Source organism: Cotesia typhae, unplaced genomic scaffold (assembly GCF_013202065.1).
Source record: "Cotesia typhae breed Kobodo isofemale line unplaced genomic scaffold, CoteBio_Ctyphae contig_413, whole genome shotgun sequence".
In the NCBI taxonomy this organism is placed as follows: Eukaryota; Metazoa; Arthropoda; class Insecta; order Hymenoptera; family Braconidae; genus Cotesia; species Cotesia typhae.
The window spans coordinates 419517-440115 of record NW_027423750.1 but is presented as its reverse complement, the minus strand read 5'-3'; the positions used below and the strand labels follow the sequence as shown (position 1 = coordinate 440115).

Sequence of the window (20599 nt, the reverse complement as noted above, 5' to 3'; positions counted from 1 at the left end):
ATAATAATAAAATAATTTAAAAACACTGCACAGGGTTAGAATCTGGAGGCTTAGGAGGGGAATGAAGAGCTAAAGACACGGATGAGAAAAGAATCCGTGGTACCTGTTGGGGACTGGTGCGTTAATACTTTTATACACACGGATACTGGTCGCAGAGAGTGACTGCCAGGTACTGCTGGGTAACGAGAATGTGTGAGTGTGTGATGAAAAGTATGGAGTCACATGGAATGGAGAAAAGTTCCAGGGAAGACAGAGACAAAGGCTGGGGACTCACGGGCCCACTGACCCAAGCGACGCTGGTGAGTAATTTTTGTAGCTTATCCTCCTACGATAAATACACAAGTCCTTTTTAAATCCAGGTGCTTGTCCTGCCAGGAATTTAGATGTTTTTTTGGTGATCATTGGGGAAGGTTTGTCGGGAAAAATTTGGGGTGGAATTTTTGGAGTTAGCAAGAAATTTTTATTTGTTGGGGTCATTTTTGTGATTAGGGAGTTTTGATAAATTTGGAAAATTTTATTTGAGAAGAATATTGAGGTTGAAAATTATGAAAAAAATTTTTGATATTAAAATTGAGAATTTTTTTGATAAATAAAATTTGGGAAAAAAAATTGAAAAAAAAATTTTTATGTTTAGAAATAAAAAAAAAAAATAATAGAGAATTTTTGGAGTTAGCTAATAATCTGATTTTTTTAAATCTTCGATTTTCGTAGCGAGAATTTAAAAAATTTAATTTAGGGTTGACAAAAATAAAAATAAAACGAATTAAAATTGTAAACAATTTATACAATAAAATTCAAAATTTATAAATCAATTGCACTTTAAAAAAATATTAAATATACAAATGTATATATTAAATATAAAATATATGAAACATGTATATAAATTTCTTCTCAGAAAAGTCATAAATACAAAGCCAACAACTATAAAATAATTTCATTTTTAAAATTCTTGGTCAGTTCCTTGTGCGGTAGGACAATAGAGTTGAGAAGGATCTTCTCCGCGGCCAGATTAACACTAGTCCCGAGGATAGAAATCGAGGGATTCAGCTTCCCGTTGCTATTAAACAACGGGGGGTTCTCCATCTTGGCAAAGGGCTTGTTGGGGTTAGGATCGCACGGAGTGCCCTCTACGCGGGACCACTTGCCGACTATACTTCCCCGGCCGACTATGCTGTGGAGGACCATCGAGTGAGCCTGAATCTGGGCGCCCTCTAGGACTATCGACTCTCTTATCCTCACTCCGGCGGAAATCTTCGCGTTTGGCCCGATGCTTACGTTTGGCCCCAACTAAGGTAACAATTTCATTAATAATTAATTTAATTTAATTTAATTAATTAATAATAATCAAACTTACCACTGCCGTAGGGTCGACAGAAGCGCTCGGATTGATATAAACATCTCCCAGGACATTGCAGACTCCATTGATGACCGGGATTAAGCGCTCCGGTTTCTTCGACCGGTACAAATTCAAGTAATGCCTGTTTGCGTAGATGGCAGCACCTGCGGTCTTCACTTGGGACCACCAGTTGCTTGTCTCTGAAGCGAAGAGCTTTCCAGTACCTGCTAGTCGGGTCAAGATATCTTGTTCCAATGAAATGTGAGCTGGATCCTTTCCATTGCTGTTTATCCTGAACAATTAGTTTAATTTATTTTAAATTCTGGGTTAAATATTAAAGATATGAAAAACTTATAAGAGACCTTTTTTATGGGAAATTAAATTTCCTACCAAAAAGGTCCTTATCAATTTTCACGTATCTTTAATCCCTGAGTGAGAAATTTAAAAATACCAAAATACAAGTCTGGGACCCATAACCTGTTAAATGATTCGGAGTTTTCAAAAGTTTAAATTGCTAATTTTAGCTAAAATATTGAAGATACAAAAAAATTATAAGATACCTTTTTTATAAAGAATTAAATTATCTAAAAAAAAAGTTTTAGTCAATTTTACCGTATCTCTACGCCTAGAGCCATAATTTCAAAACTAAAGCCTCAACCTTCTAAATCAATAATGAAATTAATATTGTAATTTTTAAAAAATTCTCACATAAATTTATCTTGATGCTTATAGAAGACGTCGCTCATGATCTGAAAGACATCAACAGTGGCGAGATAAATTCCGCAGTTGATCGTGGTGGACACAAAGGTGGAGGGTTTTTCAACATAGTGAACAATCGAGTTGTTCTTCCCGAGAACAAGACACCCGTAATTGAGCGACTGAGGTCTGGTGGCCTCTGTAGCAAGGACTGTAAGAGTGCCTTTGGTCTCTTTGTAACTCTCAATCATGCTCTCAAGAGGAAAGTCCGCGCAGACGTCGCCGTTCATTATAAAAAAGGCCTCTGGGCAGCCTGCTCTGATCTGGTCTCGGAAGTGGTACATCCCTCCAGCGGTTCCCAGGGCAGTGAACTCTTGGAGGTACCTGATGCTGATCCCGTAGATGTTGATCATCTCCTGGACGAAGTTCACCAGCTCCGCGGCGTTGTACGAGCCGATTATCAGGATTTCGTTGAGGGTCTTTATTTTAACGCAAGACTCGATGTGGTGCTGGATCATCGGCAGACCCGCGATCGGGAACAGCGGCTTCGGGATGTCCAGCGACAATGGACGGAACCTGGTCCCTAGAAATTTTAGGAATTTTTTTGGTAAGTTATTTTTATTTATTATTAATTATTTTATTTTTATTATTATTATTAATTATTTTTGTTTACCTTTGAGAGGTCCGCCGATTAAAATCACCGCTTTTAGCATTTTTGCAACGTATTTTTTAACTACGCGAGAAGTTTAATGTTGACACTGACTGACACGTAAGTTTTATGTTTACAATTTGGATTTTAAACCAGGTGGCGCGTGAGTCTTGTTCTAGGGATTTTTTTTTGTTATTTAGTAAGTCTTTATTTTTTTTAATTATGATTTTAATTTTGAAATTTATTACTATAAATTTAAAAAAAATTAAATTAAATGATTTTTTATTTATAATAATATAATAATCGTAAATAATAAATGGTATTGTCTTATTTAATATTAGATTTGACCCTATTAATTAATTAATTAATTCTAATAAGGATTTTCTTTATTAATAATAATTATAATTATTAATTAATTAATAATAATCTTTCAATAATGATACTTCCTTAATTAATAATAATAATAATAATAATAATCATTAATTAATAATAAAGACTTCCTTAAAAAATACTTCCCTTTTATGAAATTTTAATTTTCAAAAATTTCCCGCGAATGGCGCCACTGGCTATTTTTTTTTTTTTTTCTAGTAACAAAAAATTCCCCGCGGTTGGTAACACTCACGAGTTTCAGCAGTGAAGTGTGAGCTAGGCCCTGGGCGGGTCGTGAAAACAACAGACATCACGTGAATTAACGATGGTTCTATCGGAATTAACTCGCTCATCCAGTGTATAGTTTTCCACCAGATTCTTCTGCCAGCAATCTTCAATAAATTAAACCAAGTAAATAATTATTAAACCTCATATTTATTAACATCACTCATTACACTTATCAATCGTGAGTGAAAATAGCGATCTACCTCCTGGTGACAAACATTCAAACAAAAATATTCAAATCACTTTTCCAAAAGTGACGCAGGCCATTTTTATGCCTTAATTTTTCTCTTCACTTGTCTCCTACACTCTCAGTAAATTTGTATTAAATATTTAAATGTCACATTAGCATGACAGTGTCATGATGATAATACAATTGTGGAATTTAATTAAATAAATTCACAGTGAGTGAGCATTAATGGAGTATTGATTTTTTACAGGAGACTTCGGCGCCACATAGTCATTTTGACAATTCAGTTGGGCGTTGGATTTTAGATTTTTACGGATCCAGATCTACTGTCCCGGTAAGTTTTATTGATTTAATTAAATTAAATTAAAATATTATTTTTATTTATTATTTAATTATTAAATAAATTAAAAAAAAATTTTTTTTTTTTGTTAAAATCATTAGTGTATTAATGTACTTAGTGTTTGTTATTAATGGGCTGTCATTGAGAGTATTATCGATCGGATCGTATGCGCCACTCACCAATTCTGGATCACGTGGATCATTTAATTACGTAATTGCTCACGAGTATAACCACACCCCCGAAATAATAGATTTGTAATTTGAAATTTATCTTTTAGAGATTTTTTAGAGAGATGGAATTTTTATTGATGAAACAATGAACCCATTCGAAGGTTAAAGCGGGTGGTTGATAGAGTATATACTTGACCTATTTATTTTTTATGATGAATTTTTTTTATTGAATTTAATTGGAATAGAATTTTATTTTTTATAAATTTATTTAATTAAATCAGCTGATTTTTGACAATTTTTTAAATTTTTAATTATCAATTTTTTTTAGGATTTAAAATTTTAAAAAATGAAATTTTTTACTCAAGTTTGGATCAACAATTAAATTCATGAATAAAAAAATTATTTTAAGAATCAAAAATTATTAAAAAGCAAAATTAATTTTCAGATAAAAAATTCCAACTTCATAAAAAATGACGGAATATTGGTTAATATCAGCCCCAGGGGACAAAACTTGCCAGCAGACCTGGGAGACAATGAACAACCTAACATCAAAGCAGCACTCACTGTCCGCAAATTACAAATTCCACATCCCAGACCTAAAAGTCGGGACCCTAGATCAGCTAGTAGGGTTGTCAGACGACCTAGGCAAGTTGGACACCTTCGTCGAGCAGGTAACGCGCAAGGTCGCCGTCTATTTAGGCGAAGTCCTCGAGGACCAACGTGACAAGCTCCACGAAAATCTAATGGCCAACAACAGTGAGTTTTTAAAAATATTTTTTTTATACTTTTATAATTACAATTTAATTCTAAAATTGGAATTTGTTGACTGTTAATTAATAATTAATTTATTGTGTATGGTGTTTAAGAAATGTTTGGATTAGATTTCATAATAAACAAAACTCCGCTGGGACAGCAGACATCTGATTTTTTTTTTTTTTTTTTTTTTTCCTAATATGTCGGATGTCTGCTGGGTTCGGTGTGATAATTACACACAAAATACTGTACACATCACGAAACATGCACACTAATTGATTATTTTTTAAATTTTATTTTATTTGTCAGTTCACTTACAATTTTTTATTTTATTAGTTTTTAATTTTTTTACAGAAATTTAATTTCAGTCAATTGTCAGAAAAAATAGAAAAAAAAAAAAATTTTTTTTGAAAAAAAAAAAAATTATTTTTTTTTTTAAATTGAAATTTTCGTCAATTGAACTCAAGATTAGAACAATAAATAATTTCAATTTATTTTCAAGCATATTTTTTTTATCTAATCAACAAATCTAGAATTTAACTAATAATTTTAAACAAATTTATAAAAAATTAAAATCAATTATAAATCTGTTTAAAAAAACAACATAATTGTGTGTGTAGTCAAAAAAAAAGATAAATATAATAATAATAATTATAGGGCTTGTTATATATTATTTAATTTAATTTAATTTATTTATTTATTTTTTTTTTTTTTTTAAGCTTTGCTTGCATTAAGTGGGAAAATTAAAAAAAAAAAAACATAATTTTTCCACAAAATTATTATTTAATTATTATTATTATTTTTATTTAATTTTTTGACCACATTAACCCTTTATCTCCCTTACATTTTAACTACCCTATAAATTAATATTAATATTTATATAATTTATCTGCCGTACACGCGCACAGTACAAAATTTAACAAACCTATTTGCTTTTTTAATGCAAGGTTAATAAACAAATTAACCATCTAATATAAAACACTAACTACCAATAATCAACACTTGGAATAATCAGGAGACTGATAACTGATAATTTATAATCTGAATAATAAATAATTGGAGTTTATTAAGAAGTCGGTTGGGTTACTGTGGTCATCTTCATAGTAGCCACTACAACGTTTTTTTTTTTATTTACAATTTTTATTTATATTTTTTTAAACTTTGTAAATATATTTTGCACTGAGAAATCTGCAATTTTTTTTTTTTTGTCGTATATCGTTTACTTTTTTTTTTTTCTTACTTTGTTATCATTTGCATTTTTGGTTTATCGTGATTTATCTGAGTATTTAATGTGAATAAATATTTTACAAGGTTCGATCGCTTAAAAAAAAATTTTAAGATTCATAATTATTAAATTTTTCATAAAGAAAAATTTTAGTGGTTATATTTTTTAATAAAATACAAAAAAAAAAATTCATTTTGAACTGACAGTAATTTTTTTCAATTTTTTAATTAATTAAAATTTAATAAAAATTTAGATGATAGTTATTCTTATTACAGATAATTAAATTTATTTAAAAATAATTTAGGGTGTCAATATTTAGTCAAAAAATTTTTTAATTTAATTTTTTTAAGTAAAGTAGTCTTGACTAAGTTAGAATAAAATTTAATTTAAATTTAAAATTTAAAAAGATTTTAAGATGGGCCCATAACCTGTTTCACTATATATAAAAAAAAAAAAAAAAAACAAAAAAAAAAGCGATCGAACATTAAAAAAATTAAATACTCACGTAAAAATCCTTGAAAGAGCGTAAAAACCAGTGAAATAATTCGGGGGGCGCAAAAACCTTGGGACCTGGTAGGTCAGACATCAATGGACGAAGAAAGCCCAAGCCCCGAAGTACCTACGATCGGGACGCCGCCGAATACTCCCGTGACGACAATGTCGAAGCACCACCACCAGAACCACAACCACCACCATCACCATCACCATCACCACCACCACCATAACCATCACACCGACTCGCCGAAGCTCTGGAAGGAGACGGACTCGGGGCCAGCCAGCCTAGGTCAGCATCACCACCACTTCCATTTCTCCCCCACCACAACCACTTCCACCTCCTTCTTCTGCTCCTCTCATGATAAGAAAAAATCCGTTAGTACCAGTAGCAGCGACAATACCAATAAATCAACTTCAAACGAGTCTTCATCTATTTATTCATGCTACCAAGTCCATTGGTGTGCTAATTCCGCTTCATCATCGCCCTCACCCCCACTCTTACCATCCACCGCGTCTCCGCTGTCTCCAACCTGGTCAATTTCGTCCGTCAGCGACCACGAGGATGCCTTTGTGTCTAAAAAACAAGTTACCGGCGGAAAAGTTACCGACTGTCGCTCCAAGAAATCCTTCAGGAGGAAGTCTAAGAGCAAGAGTGCCAAAGCTGAGGACTGTGCTAAGGAAGATCAACACCTGGATGATAAGCTCCAAGAAGCGAGAGCCCACGAGATGGACTGCGAGAAGGTTGCCGATAAAGAAGAGTGTGATGTTGTTAAAGAAGAGCAGGATGATGATGATGATGATTTTGATGATGATGATGATGATTTTGGGGGCATTCTTTATCCAGGTACCCATCCCGCCAGCCTCGACAACCGATTGGACCTATCTTGTACTGTTTGTGATAACCTAATATCCTGTCCGGTCACTCATTTTGTTAGTCCTTCATGTGCTTACGTGAAGCATTTGTTTTTATTATATATTTCGACCGCCGGTAATTTATAAGGAAGCCCAATCGACTGTCGATAAGGATACTCCAATTATTTATGTTTGAGTACACTGCACGGATTTTTACGACGCTTCAGCTTCACTGGTGTGGGGTTAAAATTTTTTTTTTTTTTTTTTTTTTATTTTATTACAATTAAGAGAAAAAAGAAAATTCTGTCTCTTTGGAAGGGTCGAGATTTAATAAATAAACAAAATTTGTTTATTTATTTTTGTTTTGTAAATATCAATGTGGTTAAATGTCAAAAATTAATCAATATAATTAAGAGACTAAGAAAAATTTTTGAACGGGTATAACTTTATCGTAAATTGGGTTTGATATTTTTTTCAGCGATAGTCATTTATGATTTAAATAAATTCAAGAGTAAGGAAAATTTTGTGACGAGCATATTATTATTTTAAGGAATTTTTGTAGTTTAATTTGGTATCATTAGAAAGGTCTTGATAAAAATTAGTGCCTTTTGGTTTTATATATTTTTTATTTGTCAAAAAATCAAGCCAAAATTTTCTTATTCTCAAAAAGTCACAAAGTGACTTTTTAATAATAAATTTTCTTGTTTTAGTAATCAGGACCTGGGTCCTGATCTTTGATAAAAATTTATCAAAGAAAATACTGAGGGATTTTTATTATTTGTGTTATAATAAATATAATTTGGATGATTTGTAACAATAATCAACACAAACCAGCACACAAACAAAGTATAGCTCAAATAAATAAAAGTTATTATGTTATGATGATAATGTCTTTTGCATGGCACTTTTTCCATGCGACGACTCGCGATAGACACTAAACATTAGATGAACTTCAACATGAGACATTAAACTCGTGGTCACTCCACGCACAACTTATTTTATTTTGAGTGACAAACTTGTCTTGCCTCCATCATTCCAATCATTGCTTGTAATTGCTACGTCGCTTTACTTGGCTTATACTTAATTGATGCATTTTATTTATATTAATTAATTATTAGAAAACTGCATGAATTTTTATTGAGTTTGTTGGATTTATCTGTTGGAAATTGATTTTTTGGCACATTTGTAATGGTTTTGTTCTAAACAGGTGATTTGCCGACTTACATAACCCGTTTCCAGTGGGACATGGCCAAGTATCCGATAAAACAGTCTCTTAGAAATATTGCCGACATTATTGGCAAACAAGTTGGTCAGATAGACGCTGATTTGAAAACTAAGTCCACTACTTACAATAATTTGAAGGGAAGTCTTCAAAATCTTGAGAAGAAACAAACGTAAGTGATAAGTTTTCGGAAGTTTCTTTGATTTTTTAGGATTTTTTCGATGAAATAAATTTTTTTTAGAAAAATCAATGCATGTACCTTAAAGTAGACACTCTAATGAATAAAATGAGCTATCAAGAGTTGAATTTTAACCGCGGAAAGTTGAAAAAATTAAAAGTTGAAAATAAGATAACGCAATTTTAGCGGATTATCCAAGTTTTTCTCGAGTTTTTTTGATTTTTTAGGATTTTTTTAATGAATAAAATTTTTTTCATAAAAATCAATTAACGTACCTTAAAGTAGATATTTCAACGAACAAAATGAGCTATAACAAGTTGAATTTGAATCCCGTGAAATCTAAAAAAATCTAAGTTTAAAAGACTAGCTTAAAAAATAGAAGGAAATATTAATTACTTTTTTATCCAGCGGAAGTTTGTTAACCCGCAACCTGGCAGACCTGGTGAAAAAGGAGCACTTCATTCTGGACAGCGAGTACCTGTCAACTTTGCTGGTGATCGTGCCAAAGTCAAGCTTCCACGAGTGGCACGCCATCTACGAGAAGCTGACGGACATGATCGTGCCCCGCAGCACGCAACTGATCACCCAGGACGCGGAGTACGGTCTGTTCACCGTAACTCTCTTCAAGAAGGTCATCGAGGAGTTCAAGCTCCACGGGCGTGAAAAGAAGTTCATTGTTCGCGACTTCACTTACAATGAAGAGGAATTGGCTGCCGGCAAAAACGAAATCACCAAGCTTGTTACTGACAAGAAGAAACAGTTTGGTCCTCTTGTTCGTTGGCTCAAGGTCAACTTCAGCGAGTGCTTTTGCGCTTGGATTCATGTTAAAGCATTGCGTGTATTTGTTGAATCTGTTTTAAGGTAATTATTATTATAATAATAAAAATTATTCCATTCATTATTATTATTATTTTTGATTATTTTTTTTAGATACGGGCTACCAGTAAATTTCCAAGCAATTTTATTACATCCTAATAAAAAAACTACGAAACGACTGCGCGACGTTTTAAATCAACTTTATGCTCATTTGGATTCTTCGGCAGCTTCTGGTGGACATTCTGCTAATCAAGATGTGAGTATTGAATTAAAATAAAATTTTTTTATAATTTATTACAGAGACCATTTAAACTTACTTTACTTTTTTACTTTGACTGACGATAATTCCGCGGCAAATCATCGTACAGGCTTTTTAATTACATCAAATTGAAGGGAATTAAATTTACTACAAAAGCTTTTCAGCGAAACAATGGAAAAAAATTTTTTGAAGCCCGTAGATTTTTTTTAAGACGAGAAAAAATTTGGAAAATTTTTTTTTTGTAGTTTTCGACAAAACTTTCTTCTCCGACTTTTGTAAAATTACAAAAAATTAATTAATGGTCTCTTTAATTATATTATTACAAATAATTACTATAATTAAACTATATCAATTTTTTATTCTTCAGAGTGTAGACATTCCTGGACTAGGTTTTGGCCAGAATGAGTACTACCCTTACGTCTATTATAAAATTAATATCGACATGGTAGATAGTAAGGTTCAATAAATAAAAAAAAGCAAATAAACGCTACTATTAATAAAAAAAAAACAAAATTTAAACTCCAATAAATTAAAAAAAATTATTTCATCGTTATTTCGCACAACTTTTATTCGGAAAAATTTTAACAAAAAAAAATTTAATTTAATATTTTTTTTTCTGGTAAAAAAAAAAAACAATAAACTTGTAAATAATTTTCGTATTAAAGCGATATAAAGTCTATTAAAATATTTAAGTATATTAAAAATAAAATATATATATATATATATATATATATATATATATATATATATATATATATATATATATATATATATATATATATATATATATATATATAAAATTTTCAGTCTCTAATTTTTATTTTTGCCATAATTTTATTTAGGACTGTCAATTTTTTTTTTTTTTTTAAATAAATTGGTAATAAAATGGAGAGTTTAAATAATTTTTTGAGCCTCAAAGTATTGAAAGAAAAAACAATAAAAAAGAAATAAAGAAGCTATGCTTTATAAAATATTTTTTGGTTTTGTTTCCAATATAAAGAAGCGATAAAATACAAATATAAATAACAAAGATGTAAATTGTAGATAAATTAAGTATTCGAATCGTTATTCTTCTATAATTAATAAAAAATAAATATGTAAAATAATAATAAATAAATATAAAAATGTTCCGTTGATAATAACAATGATTTATTTTATTAAATTTATCAATTGCAGATACAAAAATAATTTGAGTGTGTTGTGTGTAGAAAACGTGAAATAATTTTTTTTATCTCACAGTGGGATCAATCTTTGGATGAGACGTTTCCAGACTCCACGAGATTCTAAAAAAAAAAAAAAAAAAAAAAAAATAATTATTTAAAATTATAGTGAGACAATAATTATAATAAATAGTGAAAAATTACTTTGAGATGATCGAGCTGCTGGTCCCACTGGCGCTGGCCGATTAGTTCGACGGCCTTGACCAGCAGATCGGTTATTTTGGAGACATTTTGTAGGAAGACCTGGATGACGTCCCCGGCACAGACGTTGTCGGACTCCTTCCAGCAGTCGTAGTCAGTTGCCATGGCGATAGCGCCGTAGATTATTCCAGTTTCTTTGGCTACGCTAACCTGTAAGATATGTTACTTTATTAAGTAATGAATTTTGTTAAATTGCACTGTACTTTTTTAAATATTGACGTTTTTTAAGATTTAAGCTCATCTTGAGTTTAAACTCATCAAGAGCTTTCATTTGAGTACCCACATGCATTTTTGATATATTTTTCATATATATATATATATATATATATATATATATATATATATATATATATATATATATATATATATAATATATATAAATATATAAAATATATGAAAAATTGATGTGGGTACTCAAATGAAAGGTCTCAATTAATAGTATTCAATATTATTATTCAAAGTCAAATGTAATTATAACTAGCCTACCTCAGGACACGAAGTCATACCGACAAGATGGCCACCCCATAACCTGAAAGCGTTACTCTCCGCTTTCGAAGAAAATCTCGGTCCCTCAATAATTACAATAGTTCCTCCTCTTCGGACATTAATACCCAGTTCTTTAGCAGCTTGTTCGAATACATCAGCGACATCTGGATGGAACGAAGGTTCCATCGGCATATGGCAGACTCCTAAAAAAATTAATAATTACATAGGTCTTATTTTTGGAACTTTTTTAATAATTTTTAATAATAATTAATGATTTAAAAATTACCTTGGTACCGCGGAGAAGTTCCATCGAATAAACTGTTCTTCCTCGCGACAGTTCGGTCAATATAACTGTCAGGAATAACTAATTGTCCGCGGCCAATTTCTTCGCACAGTGATCCGCAAGCATTAGACGCTAATATATGAGTGCATCCTATTAGTTTCAATGCTTCGATATTTGCGCGATAATTTACATTAGTCGGGTTAATTTTGTGTCCTTGACCATGTCTAAAAAAAAAAAAAAATAAATGAATAATGTCAATTTTTATGACATTAAAATTTATAAAAAACCTTAGAAATTTTTTTTACAATTTTATTTAATGAAAAAAATTATAAAAATTTTTAAATGTCGGCTAATTTTAGTAAAATTTAATTTTAAATTAATTAAAAAAAAATTTTTTAAACTTACCTAGATAACAAGGCAACTTCGACGCCATTGATGACTCCGGTGTGGATGTTTCCACTGGGAAACCCAAAGTCATTTTTTAAATCCTTTAAATCAAGCTGATTGCTGTTTTTCAGCACTTTATTTGCGATATCGCCCAATCCGGAGCCGCCAATAATTCCCACCTTTAATTAAAAAAATTACGAATCAAAAGTATTTTTTTTTTTTTAATAAATTAAAAATAAAAATTTTCCATCAGAAAATTTTTATAAATTTTTTTAATTGGAAAAAAAATTTTATTAATTTAAAAATAAAAAATTGTAAAATACTTATTTTAGGATCATTAATTAAAATTGAAGATTTCTTACCTTGATTTTGTATTTTCCCATATTAAAATTGAAACTGCGACGTTTGTTACGCAAAGATCAAATCTCTCTTATCAATAAACAGATAAATTATTAGAAATATAGAATTTTTCTTAGAATTTGTTTGTTATTGGGGAGCACAACAATGAGAATTGTCAACTACCGCCATCTGTTGACAGGTTTAGGTATTATTTAGGTAATCTAGTAGTTCAAGATGGCGGCAAGTGGTAAGAAAAGTAGAGAGAGTTCTTTGTAACGAATAGACGGTAAATTTCTTAATATTTTTGAAATTTTAGGATTTTAATTATTTTAAAGATATTTATTTAAAACCAAAATTATTTTTAATATTAATAGATTTTATTTTTATTAAGTGATACTATAAATAATTTCAAATCCCATTAAAAAGTATTGAAAATATTTAGAAGTATTAATTCAGCAGATATTCAATAATTTTTTTAATAAACTATGGCAAAAAGTTGAATTTTTTAAAATAATTTTATTAAAAAAAAATTAAAGAATGATCAAGTGTCTGCTAATTGTATTAAAATTTCACTATCTCCAATACTTTTTAATAAATAATATTAAAATTAATACCAAGATTTTTTATATTTTTCAATAACGTATTCGCTGATTTCAGGTCTAATATAATGAGCATGATCAACATTAAAAATCTTGGGCGCAATGAATCCCCCGAACCCTGGCGAGCCTCTGTGAAAGATACCAATGCCATCAAGAGCGACGCCGTTGGAGACAGCAGCGCTTAAGGTGTCAAAGTAAGGAACTACAGTTTGGCCCATGTCCTTCTCCCAAGAGGTAACTTGGAAGGTTACTTGGAAATTCGTCGGAGATTGCCGAACAGCGCCGGTGCTTTTGATGGAGTTGTCGCTGTCATTGATGTCCAGTATCTCGCTAAAAGATAAGATTAATGTAATCATTATTATTAATTCTCACAGTCGAAGAAAATAAAAAATTGACGTAGCGAAAATTATTTGACCGCGGTGGGACTCGAACCCTGTCCCGTCCAGTTGTGATAGTTCGAAGTCAAACGGTTAACCACTTGGCTGTAAATCTCGGTTTATTAACCCAGATTTTAACCGAAATAACTTACCGCATGTAAGAGTATCTCTTGATCCTCCCCTTCATGTCAAACGGCGTGAACCACTTGGAGGGTTTCTCGGTAGTAGGAATCAACAACCCGGTGTCGTAATCAAAAGGCGTTCCATGGACCTTGAGCTGAATCGGACTGTAATTAATTCCAATTCCGGGGTTGTTTTCCTCGGTGTCGAACTTAACTCCAGTGACAACGTATCCCTTGTCGACGACAATGTCATCCAGGTTGATGGTCGACCGGTTGTGGTACAGGAAGGTGTAGTCTCTGTCGTAGGTCAGCAGGATCTGTCTGTCGTCCCATTCGGCTGGGTCCAGTTGGACGAACGAGCCCTGGGTTGAATTCTGCAAGTACCGGAAATTACCCACTGGAACGCTTGAAACAGTTGCCTTGTCAATGTTTCCGTCCGGAAGAAGGAGACCTTCTTCAATCTGCAATTGGATCATGTTGTTCTTCTTCAGGAAACGGACGTTGGTCACAACCCTGGATAAATAATGTTCCAAATAATCGAAATAATCTAAAAGTAAAACATTTTCAAAATTCTTACATATTGTTCTCAATATCAGACATCTGGGGCATTAAATTGATTGCTTTGGTTGCCAAAGACTCGGCTCCTTCCTCGGAACATTGGCACAGTAGATTGTCAGTTTCCTTTGCTAGTGTGTCGACAAATCGGCCGTTGCAGTCAAAAGGTCTCTTTGGGAATTTTTTTCCGTCCAGAGTAAAGCCGTAACGTCTGTTGGCTCCAGCTCTCTGTAATAACGCAATCAAAGCCCATAAGTAAGGATATAAAATGTGTGATACAAAATAAAATAATCTTACCGCTTCGCAAAAGTTGAAACTTCCAGCTTCCTTGCACTTGTGCAATCTTCCGATGCATTGGTACCGAGGACAGTAAAAGTTTATGAATGCATCGTTAACTGCGTATCTATCCAAGCACTCAAAGTAGCTGAGGGTGTTGATTTCTGCCGGATATTTGGAAATTAGAGGGTTCAGCTGTTTTTTGTTGATGTAGTACATTCCGAAGAGATCATTCACTCGGAAGGATGTTTCACCTGAAAAGGTTGTCAATTATTACCTACTTTCTGGAGAAAAATCCATGTAAGAAACTAAATTAGATTCCCAAATGATTTTTATAAATAAATTCACCTAACAAATGCTTTTGTGGTTCACAGCGGAAAAGCTCCCTGGAAACGCCGTCCATGGTTCCCTTCATAGCCGCCAGGTAGCTGGATATCCTTTTCAACAAGGACTCGACCATCATGCCCACTTCACCCTTCACCGCGGCTTCAGTTTCCTCTGCAGATATTTCAAGTAAGTAAATAAGAACCTAAATAACATTAACAATTATTCCTTACCTCCTACCATGTGGCGGTAGTTCATTGCGAACGCTTGCATTGTAAAAGCTCTAATTTCACTGACAAGGATAATGTGGTACAGTTCTCTGAATTGCTCTTGAAAGGAAGTTTCCAAGTCACATCGTTCATCGAATGTTTGTTTCTGCAAAGCAAATTATTATTAATTTCTCCAAAAATTAAAGTTCAACAAAACTTACGCTTTGGAAGTCTCGAAGGAATTCCAGCAGTCCGTCGTAAATTGATTCAGTTTCTCCTGGAGCGAGTAATTTGTGGATTCGGACGAGAGTTTTGGATAATTCATCAGCATAGGGTGACAAGAGGTTGTCGCAGAACTCGAGCATAGATTCTCTTCTTACATTAGCGCCGGGTTTGGTGTACAACAAAAAGTTATTGTAGTTTATATCGATGGTTCTGGTATATGTCTTGAAAAGTTCTTTCACCTCGATAAGATTTCTCTGCACTCTAATTCGGTTGAGGAAGCCGCTCAACAAAAAACTCGCTCTTTCCGCGACTGTAGCTGGAATATCGCTAATCAGCATAGAAATCTCATTGATGCGGCTCGTGACTATGTCGATTTTTAAATCGACCAGCGTAAAAGTGTCGTTTAGTCTGACAAGTCTTTCGTCCAAATCTCTTGATTTGTCGTCAGTGTCACCCAATTGTTGCAGGATAAGTTTAGTCAGTTCTTCGGAGTTATCCAGAGACTTTCCGTTGGCCTTGAGGTTATTCTTGATTTGTTCGATCTTCTTTACCTGTTCCTTCACGTATCTTTCATCGGGCTCTTTGAAGAATCTCTCCCAGACGTGGTGAACTTCTCCTCCAATGTCGCGAACAATATCACCGATGCCAAACATACTTCCGAATTGTGCATTAACTTGGAAGTTACTTCCGATGCAAAGCGCAATTACTAACAGTCGTACATTAGCCATTTTTTCAAGGATTATCTGTTGGGTTTCAATGCAAAAAATTATTCGTTGAAAATTACAAAAATAATTAAGAAAGTTACCTAAATGATTATTAAGAAATAAATAAACGCCTCTAGATCATTAATTTAATAACTCCAAGAATTTACTGACAAGACACTCTGGGTAACTAAAGTTTAATGTCGAGCGCGTCAAATGCTCTGATAAGCTTCGATCCCCTCCTTTCCTCTCGCGACTGTTATTATTGTTATTATTTAGTAAAAAAAAAAAAAAAAAAAAAAAGGGCTAGGTGGTGGACAACTCACTTATTTATATAAATTAGCATCTTGACGGGGGTCATTTAATCTAACGACTTTTATCTAGATATCTAGATACTTTTAAACGTCGAAATTGACGAGCAAATCAACGCCAAATGTTTAGGCCTACCCCCACTTCTAGTTCCGCCTCCCACTCCTCGGCCTCGCGGCTTCACTCCACTCAGGGTTGAGGGGGGAGGGGGCTGTCGAATTATTGAAATTATTAGAATAAAACGACAACTATTGGGATTATAAAAATTAATACGTCTTTATTTAAAGAATAAAGAATTTGTGGCGTCAAAATATAACGTCAAAATTAAAGATCTACTTAATGATTATCGATATTATATTAAAAATAAATGATAATATGTTTTATTAACGTCAGCAAATAATGTAAAATCTTGGAGGTCATTAGTTCAAAAATGAATCATGACTATATTTAGAAACTAAATTAATTAACCAAGTTAGGAATAGATCCTAGATCTTTCGATTACGTCGGGTGCTCTTCTAATGAGTTTAATATTGATTTATTTAATTAATTCATCGACTTCGATTTAGTTCTAGCGTTGATGAGATGTATCTATGCCGAATTGTCGGGATAAAATTCAAAATTAATGGTTTATACAATTATTTGTCGGTTATTGGATTGGGTTTAACTGTAGTTGTTAAAATTTTTGGAAATTATAAGTTCACCAATATTGTTTTAGATAACAAAAAAATCTAATAACAATAATATAGATAAAAATACAACGTGGCTGCATCAAGCTGAAAATTAAAAAAGAAAGACGCTTGAAGCCAACTGGATAAAAAACAAATTATCGATCAATTAACTTGAGTAGTGGTTCTTTGCTTGTTATCTGAATGACGCAGTTAATTAAACCAAAAAAACATGTATACTAGTAGTAATTCCTAAAAACCCACAGCCTGAGGGCCACTTATTACTAAAGTGCATTAAATAGATCTCAAATAATTTCGAAAAATTTTGGATTACATCATTTTTATTGTTTATTAATAGTAGTTACATAAAGGAATTTTAGGGAGAAATTTAATTAGCATCTCATTTCAACCATTCCTTCATCCACTTCCTTCTTTCTACAGGTTTTACAGTAGTAAATGCATACTCAGTATGATTAACAGTCATTATCTTCGGAGCTAAAAATCCTCCGAATCCGTCGGACCCTCTATGGATTATTCCGACTCCTTTCAGTGCTCTAAGCGAGGTTTCTACCGGAGCCCGTGAATCGAAATACGGAATAGTAGTTTGTCCCAAGTTTCCGCTGATGCCCGAGGGCTGGAACTTGATCTCTTGATTGGGCAAAGAATCCACTACATTGGTGAATTCTTCAGAAAGCGAATCTTCCAGATTCGACAAGTCCAATAACTTCCTATAATCCAACAACAGAAACACAATTTATCTAATTCTTCTTACTGACATCAATCTGATCTTACCTTTCGCTCGTGTACCCGGGACGGTTGTCCAAGTTCTTGGGGGTGATCCATATAGATCCTTTGAGGAGATCCGGACGTAGAACACCCTTGTGGTAATCGAACTTAGTAGCATGTAGCTGCAACTCGATCGGCGAGGGGTTGATTCCATTTTCGGGATTGAATAACGAGTTCCTCAGTCTGACACCAGTGACCACGTAGCCTCTGTCGACGTTGATTTCGTCTAGATGGAGCACGTTGTGGTTGTGACTGATGAACGTATAATTAGTGTCGTACTTTAGATAAATTTCATCATCCTGATCATTGGGGTTGATTATCACGAATGATCCAGCGTCTGTGTTCTTCAAGTAACGGAATCTGCCGACTGGAACTACTTCTAAAGTGTCTGGGTCGATCTTGGCTTCAGGCAGTAGGGCTCCTTGCTCGATTTGGAGGTGGATCATGTTGTCTTGTTTCAAGAATCTCACGTTCGTCACCACCCTTAAAAAAAAAATTAATTATACAATTAAAAAATGATTCATGTAGCGATCTAGTCTAATTTTCTTCATAGAATTCTTACATGTTATTTTTGATATCCGCCATCTGCGGATTCATGTTGATAGCCCTAGTCGCGTCCGTCTCAGCGCCCTCTTCAGAGCACTGGCACATGAAGTTCCTGTTTAAGGATTTGGTCATCGTGTCGAGGAATTTTCCAGGACAACTGTCAATTGTCGAGCTGTTGTACTGGTCTACCGCCCACAGATACCGAGGACCTGATTCGTATGGCTGCAAATAAAAAAAAAAAAAATAATAATATAAGTCACTAATCGCTATGGCAGTCTAGAAACATCAATAAATAAATAGTGAGTCCTCACCGATTCGCAGAACGCCGGCATTGGACTCACAAGTCTGCAGTCGTGTAATTTTCCCAAGCATTGTCTTGAAGGGCAGTAATACTTAAGATGCAATTCATCCTTTTTGTTCGTTTCATCTAAACACTCAACGCGGTTGTAAGTGAAAAAGTGCTTAAAATCAACGTCAGTTATATCAGACAATTGTCGCTCGTTCGCGTAATACTTTGTGAACAAATTCTCCAATCGGAAACAGTTTTCATCTGCAAAATAATTTTTTATCAATTGATAAAATACCTACAATACCTACAAAAATTAGAATTACCCAGTATGTGCTGTTCTGGATCGCAGCGAAGCAAATCTATCTTCGCGTTGGCTGTCAATGTCTTTGAGTCCTTGAGTATTCTGTAGACTCGATCCAAGAAATCTGATATTTTTTCCAAAATGATATTTTCATTGGCCGCTGAAATAAAATTTAAATTAGGAATTAAGGAAGTCCATAAAAATTTATAAAATTAAAAAATAGTATGTGAGGCATTAAATGTTGAAATTTTGAAAATTAAAAAAAAATAGTTAAATACAAAAATTAATTTGACCTCTGATTACCTTCAGAGGTTACTTGCTGGTAATTCAGAGCAAAGAGATTCATCGCAAACCCTCGAATTTCGTTGACAACAACCAGATCAAAGACGTTCTTGATGCTGTCTTGCACTGGTATGACAAAATTACATTGTTGACTCTCTTCGAAGATCTAAAAAATAAAAATCCTGTTAATAACTCTAAAATATTCCAATCTAACTCTTTTTGCGTGGATAGATGCTTGATTACCCGATCAAATTTCACGAGATAGTCGCGGAGGGTGAAAAATATATTATTCAATCCTCCTGATGTCATTGTTTCATAAATCCAGGTGATAGCATCTTCTAATTTGGTTCCCTGAACGATTTCGGTTGCAAAATTTCCGATTGTCTCCTGGTCGTTGATAGAATCGGAAACTAACAGTGCGATGAAATTCTTGAAGAATTCATCGGATTGCTTGAAAGCATCAACCAGTTTTGTCGTTTCGTTGAGGAAGCCCCATGAATCTCCAATTATTGCGATCAGCGGGTTAAGTGCTTCCTGCATTGACTCTGACAGCGCGACGGGGTGATTGCCGATGACATGTTGGGCCACCAAGTTACTGTCATTCATGAATAGCTCGAGTTTGTTTATCGATTCTGTTTTAGAACAAATCAAATTAAATAACAAGTAAAAATTGTCATAAAAAATCAAACTTACCGGATTGAGTTAAGGAGAGCTTGTGAGCTTCGTAGAGAGTCGCAGCTATGGCATTGTTGAATTCGTTGATGCTTCTGATGTTGGAAAGACTTGGAAAAGCGCTTGAGCGCAGATTAGTCCCCAAAAATGAGAGCAACAATAACAATGGCAAAGAACTCATTTTTGGATGAACCTGCGGGATTTTAAATTGTTAGTATAAATTATAGAAACAATAATGAAGAAACTTATCTAGATCTAGATCATTAATTTAATAACTTCAAGAATTCACTGACAAGACACTCTGGGTACTAAAGTTTAATGTCGAGCGCGTCAAATGCTCTGATAAGCTTCGATCCCCTCCTTTCCTCTTGCGGCTGTTATTATTGTTATTATTTAGTAAAAAAAAAAAAAAAAAAAAAAAAAAAAGAGGGCTAGGTGGTGGACAACTCACTTATTTATATAAATTAGCATCTTGACGGGGGTCATTTAATCTAACGACTTTTATCTAGATATCTAGATACTTTTAAACGTCGAAATTGACGAGCAAATCAACGCCAAATGTTTAGGCCTACCCCCACTTCTAGTTCCGCCTCCCACTCCTCGGCCTCGCGGC

General features: G+C 33.3%; 6 protein-coding genes and 1 long non-coding RNA gene across 7 annotated transcripts in view; 3 read left to right on the top strand and 4 right to left on the bottom strand.

The window, feature by feature from the left end:
- LOC141527906 (uncharacterized) overlaps positions 1-1098 on the top strand; it is a 32643-nt gene extending 31545 nt beyond the window's left edge. Inside the window, exons 5-6 of the long non-coding RNA XR_012479259.1 lie at positions 34-299; positions 958-1098. This is a non-coding gene — a long non-coding RNA (uncharacterized LOC141527906). The remainder of the gene's footprint in view (positions 1-33; positions 300-957) is intronic.
- Gmppa (GDP-mannose pyrophosphorylase A) lies at positions 764-2862 on the bottom strand. The gene is made up of 4 exons (XM_074243601.1): positions 2706-2862; positions 2045-2615; positions 1355-1628; positions 764-1287 (listed from the first exon to the last, which is right to left on the bottom strand). The coding sequence occupies exons 1-4, from the start codon at positions 2743-2745 to the stop codon at positions 922-924; spliced, it is 1251 nt and encodes a 416-aa protein (XP_074099702.1). The 5' UTR covers positions 2746-2862; the 3' UTR covers positions 764-921.
- A 440-nt stretch (positions 2863-3302) lies between these two features.
- Positions 3303-10472, top strand: Vha44 (V-type proton ATPase subunit Vha44). The gene is made up of 7 exons (XM_074243604.1): positions 3303-3461; positions 3773-3856; positions 4478-4788; positions 8565-8751; positions 9166-9618; positions 9688-9829; positions 10200-10472. Exons 3-7 carry the CDS (start codon positions 4503-4505, stop codon positions 10296-10298), a joined length of 1167 nt encoding a protein of 388 aa, XP_074099705.1. The 5' UTR covers positions 3303-3461; positions 3773-3856; positions 4478-4502; the 3' UTR covers positions 10299-10472.
- A 487-nt stretch (positions 10473-10959) lies between these two features.
- LOC141527854 (S-methyl-5'-thioadenosine phosphorylase) lies at positions 10960-12908 on the bottom strand. The gene is made up of 6 exons (XM_074243548.1): positions 12772-12908; positions 12428-12588; positions 12026-12246; positions 11740-11942; positions 11197-11403; positions 10960-11115 (listed from the first exon to the last, which is right to left on the bottom strand). The coding sequence occupies exons 1-6, from the start codon at positions 12790-12792 to the stop codon at positions 11077-11079; spliced, it is 852 nt and encodes a 283-aa protein (XP_074099649.1). The 5' UTR covers positions 12793-12908; the 3' UTR covers positions 10960-11076.
- Positions 12909-13305: 397 nt separating this feature from the next.
- LOC141527806 (uncharacterized) lies at positions 13306-15137 on the bottom strand. The gene is made up of 5 exons (XM_074243469.1): positions 15026-15137; positions 14699-14931; positions 14424-14629; positions 13877-14359; positions 13306-13677 (listed from the first exon to the last, which is right to left on the bottom strand). Exons 1-5 carry the CDS (start codon positions 15135-15137, stop codon positions 13356-13358), a joined length of 1356 nt encoding a protein of 451 aa, XP_074099570.1. The 3' UTR covers positions 13306-13355.
- Lhfpl (LHFPL tetraspan subfamily member 5 protein) overlaps positions 14839-20599 on the top strand; it is a 93664-nt gene continuing 87903 nt past the window's right edge. The window contains exons 1-2 of the mRNA XM_074243752.1: positions 14839-14977; positions 15052-15190. Coding sequence (XP_074099853.1) covers positions 15139-15190 — 52 coding nt within the window. The 5' untranslated portion in view covers positions 14839-14977; positions 15052-15138. The remainder of the gene's footprint in view (positions 14978-15051; positions 15191-20599) is intronic.
- LOC141527861 (uncharacterized) lies at positions 17434-20211 on the bottom strand. The gene is made up of 8 exons (XM_074243557.1): positions 20008-20211; positions 19558-19946; positions 19336-19480; positions 19055-19192; positions 18754-18992; positions 18459-18664; positions 17903-18379; positions 17434-17838 (listed from the first exon to the last, which is right to left on the bottom strand). Exons 1-8 carry the CDS (start codon positions 20165-20167, stop codon positions 17511-17513), a joined length of 2082 nt encoding a protein of 693 aa, XP_074099658.1. The 5' UTR covers positions 20168-20211; the 3' UTR covers positions 17434-17510.